Below are 3,061 nucleotides of genomic sequence, written 5' to 3' on the forward strand. Positions count from 1 at the left end.
TCCAATCAACTCTAGATGGATTTTTATCGAAAAATTAATTGGATTTTACAAACATTATTATATTACATATTATTTTATTTTTATATTTATATACACATACATTGAATCTCAATAAATATTTTTTAGTTGAATAAGTTTTTAAATGTTAGGATTTTCAATTTTTTTTTGGGGGGGGGGGGGCCATTCGCCGTATTGAAACGAAAATTTAATATGGTAACGGTACCTACCAGGTATGGCGATATTATGTTTGTTTATTGCTGATATCTCATCAACCATTTATCATAGAAATTCGTTTTGAAAACATTATACGAAGTGCTTATCGTTATCTATAAAAGAAAGGTATAATATGATAGTTCTTCGAGAATGTAACCATTACTCATTAGTAGAGGTCGGATTTTTATGATTTTACATATTTGTTTCTAGTTTATGCAGTTAAATGGGAGTGAGAAATCTTTACGAATCACGAAACACAGAATTCACAGGAAAAAATTTATTTTGCATAAAAAAGCATATTTTAGAGGTTAGAGAATATTTAACACGTTAGAGAATATTTGGGAATATTTTTGTGATACCCGGCATATAATGAACATATTTCACGCATATCAGCATTTGATAAATACAATGTTCACTAAATGATTTATTTCCGGATTTTAATAAAAATTAATCTCCAGGTATTCCTTATCGATTGCGAAAGCACAACGGTTATTTCGTTAGCTGTCACGACTATACATCGAACAATATATAGTAATTAATTGTTATTGTAAAATTAATTTAATTAAATATTTTTAAAACCAAATTAATAAAAAATTAATTTAAACTGTTTTTTTTTTTTTATATCAAAAGAATATTTTGCATATTTAAGGACATAAAACATCATATATCTGGTATTTTAAAGGAATATTAAGAGAATATATTGCTTATTTTATGTGACATACAAACATCATATTTTAAGGATTTTAAAAGAATATAAATCCGACCTCTACTCATTAGTAATAAGTTATTACTAAAATACTATGAATGGGCATATGTTCTACACGTAAAAGTAGGCCTCCTAACTACTAGCGCTTTTAGTTCAGTCCAGCGCCGTATAGACCGATATAATACACATATTGTATAGAAGCGTCCGCCAACCTGAGTAGATAACCGTGGTACCGACATAATATCCTACAGCGTTCCTGTATTCTTTCCAAGAAGGCCTATTTATAAATTATAATTTTTAATTGGTAGTGAACTATTGCGGAATTTCACGACGAAACCAAATGGTATGCACATGTCTGCGTACTGCGTTTTTTGAAAATTCGTCAAAAAGATCGCGAAAAGATTTTTTCTTACGTGTTGTTTTTGCAACTGGCACCGTCTTTGTCTCATTGTAAGCCATAATGATTGTGTGGATTGAACGTTCACCAATAGACAATAATTCTGATATTTGTTTGCGAATTTGCCTCATATAAATGTTAGGTTCGTCCATTATTATACTCTTGTACATATTCACAATACGGATTCTTAAATCTTCACTTATAGCCTGAAATAAAAATAATTAAAAAAATAAGTCTTAATAAAAATGATGTCTTGAAAGACCTTTCAATTAAAAAACATGTTTTAATCGATTAAAAACATTTTTTTTGTTTTGAAAAAACATGTTTTTTATAAACTCGGAATTTTTATATCATATAATACTCACTTTTCCACTTTTTTGCTTTTTAATTAGTGATGGGCCATATTCAGCATTATCCTCATCAGAACTGCTTGCCATTTTGGGTGAATAATTCACAAAACGGTATTACAAAAAACAGAACAAATATCAAAAAGCGCACGGTGTTTTTATGTGTTACGGAATGAACGCGTAAACCACTTGTGGCATATAGTGACGTGCGATATTATAGTTCACTACGTATACAGCTGCAGCACGTCGGCGGCGGCGGCACAGCCGACATCAACGCTGTCTGTGGCAACAGACATGCGCGAGCTCAACGAGTTTTCGTCGATCGAGTGGGCAAGGTTATTCTGAATAGAGTATATTTAAAGTAGTATAAGGATAGTTAAAGTATAGTTAAAGAAGCATTAAATGAAATGGCAAAGAAGCCGAGAAAAATTGACTTAGTGTTATAATGAAAATATAATGTTTTATTCTCACTATTTTGATGTTTTACTCAATGTAATTTCCTATAGTAATATCCTCTATAAATTTTTATCTATGGAACTGAACCCTCCCCATAGAAAATTCTTGGCTACGGCCCTGATAACAAATAAATATAAGTAAAATAATAGTAAGGGCCATTTTATCAATCATCAGTTAAATAGTCGTTTAACTAATCTCAAGTTTAGATTAACTGAAGATTAAAAAAATGTTCATTTTATCAATCAAATCTAAGCCGAGGTTAAGTAAACTGCGTTTTATAAACCGAAGATTAATTTACTACCAATTGAAGTTAGTAGCACGTTAATATAAACATGTTCTTATCTTCATATCGGTATAATATTGTTTTTTGTTATCATTTTAATCTGTAGTGTATTCGTATTTTTATCTATATTATAAAATGTAATTTATATTTTATATTATAATACTTATATTAACTTATACTATTCATGTAAATTACCATTTAATTAATTCAGTTTAAAATAATTTTTATATTGTCAAAATGAATTCTAAAGTGAAGCGAGAACGCTCCACAAATTTCATTGACAGCGAGTTAGAACTTCTTGTCGACCTAGTGGTCAGGCACAACAAGATACTAGAAAATAAGAAAACAGACGCTGTAACTGCAAATGTGAAAAACAAAACATGGGATATACTGGCTAAGGCATTCAATAGTAAAAGCCTTAATGGATTCCGCAGTGAAAAGTGTTTGAAGTCGAAATATGAAAATTTAAAAAAAACAGTTAAAATGAAGTTGCGTGAAGTGAAATCAAAACCATGTCCAACTGGAGGTGGACCAGCTGCCCCACAGAAAACTTTAAACAAACTATCCTCTATTGAAGAGAAGATCCGATCACTGAACCCTTTAGCTTTCAATGGCGGAACTTCACAGTTTGATAGTGACTGTATTGATAATGTAAGTAT

The 3,061-nt window shown here is 30.3% G+C and overlaps 1 protein-coding gene across 1 annotated transcript; it reads right to left on the bottom strand.

Moving 5' to 3' along the window:
- Positions 1-1,231: 1,231 nt before the first annotated feature.
- LOC111029864 lies at positions 1,232-1,899 on the bottom strand. The gene is made up of 2 exons (XM_022309082.1): positions 1,682-1,899; positions 1,232-1,522 (listed from the first exon to the last, which is right to left on the bottom strand). Exons 1-2 carry the CDS (start codon positions 1,751-1,753, stop codon positions 1,232-1,234), a joined length of 363 nt encoding a protein of 120 aa, XP_022164774.1. The 5' UTR covers positions 1,754-1,899.
- Positions 1,900-3,061: the final 1,162 nt, after the last annotated feature.

This window comes from Myzus persicae, unplaced genomic scaffold (genome assembly GCF_001856785.1).
Source record: "Myzus persicae strain clone G006 unplaced genomic scaffold, MPER_G0061.0, whole genome shotgun sequence".
NCBI lineage: Eukaryota > Metazoa > Arthropoda > Insecta > Hemiptera > Aphididae > Myzus > Myzus persicae.

Excerpts from the sequence above, each read along its gene's own strand:
- LOC111029864 (XM_022309082.1), bottom strand. The coding sequence starts at position 1,753 with ATGGCAAGCAGTTCTGATGAGGATAATGCTGAATATGGCCCATCACTA. Across the intron at positions 1,523-1,681 it reads AAAAGCAAAAAAGTGGAAAA|GCTATAAGTGAAGATTTAAG; the intron begins GTGAGTATTATA and ends TTTTTATTTCAG.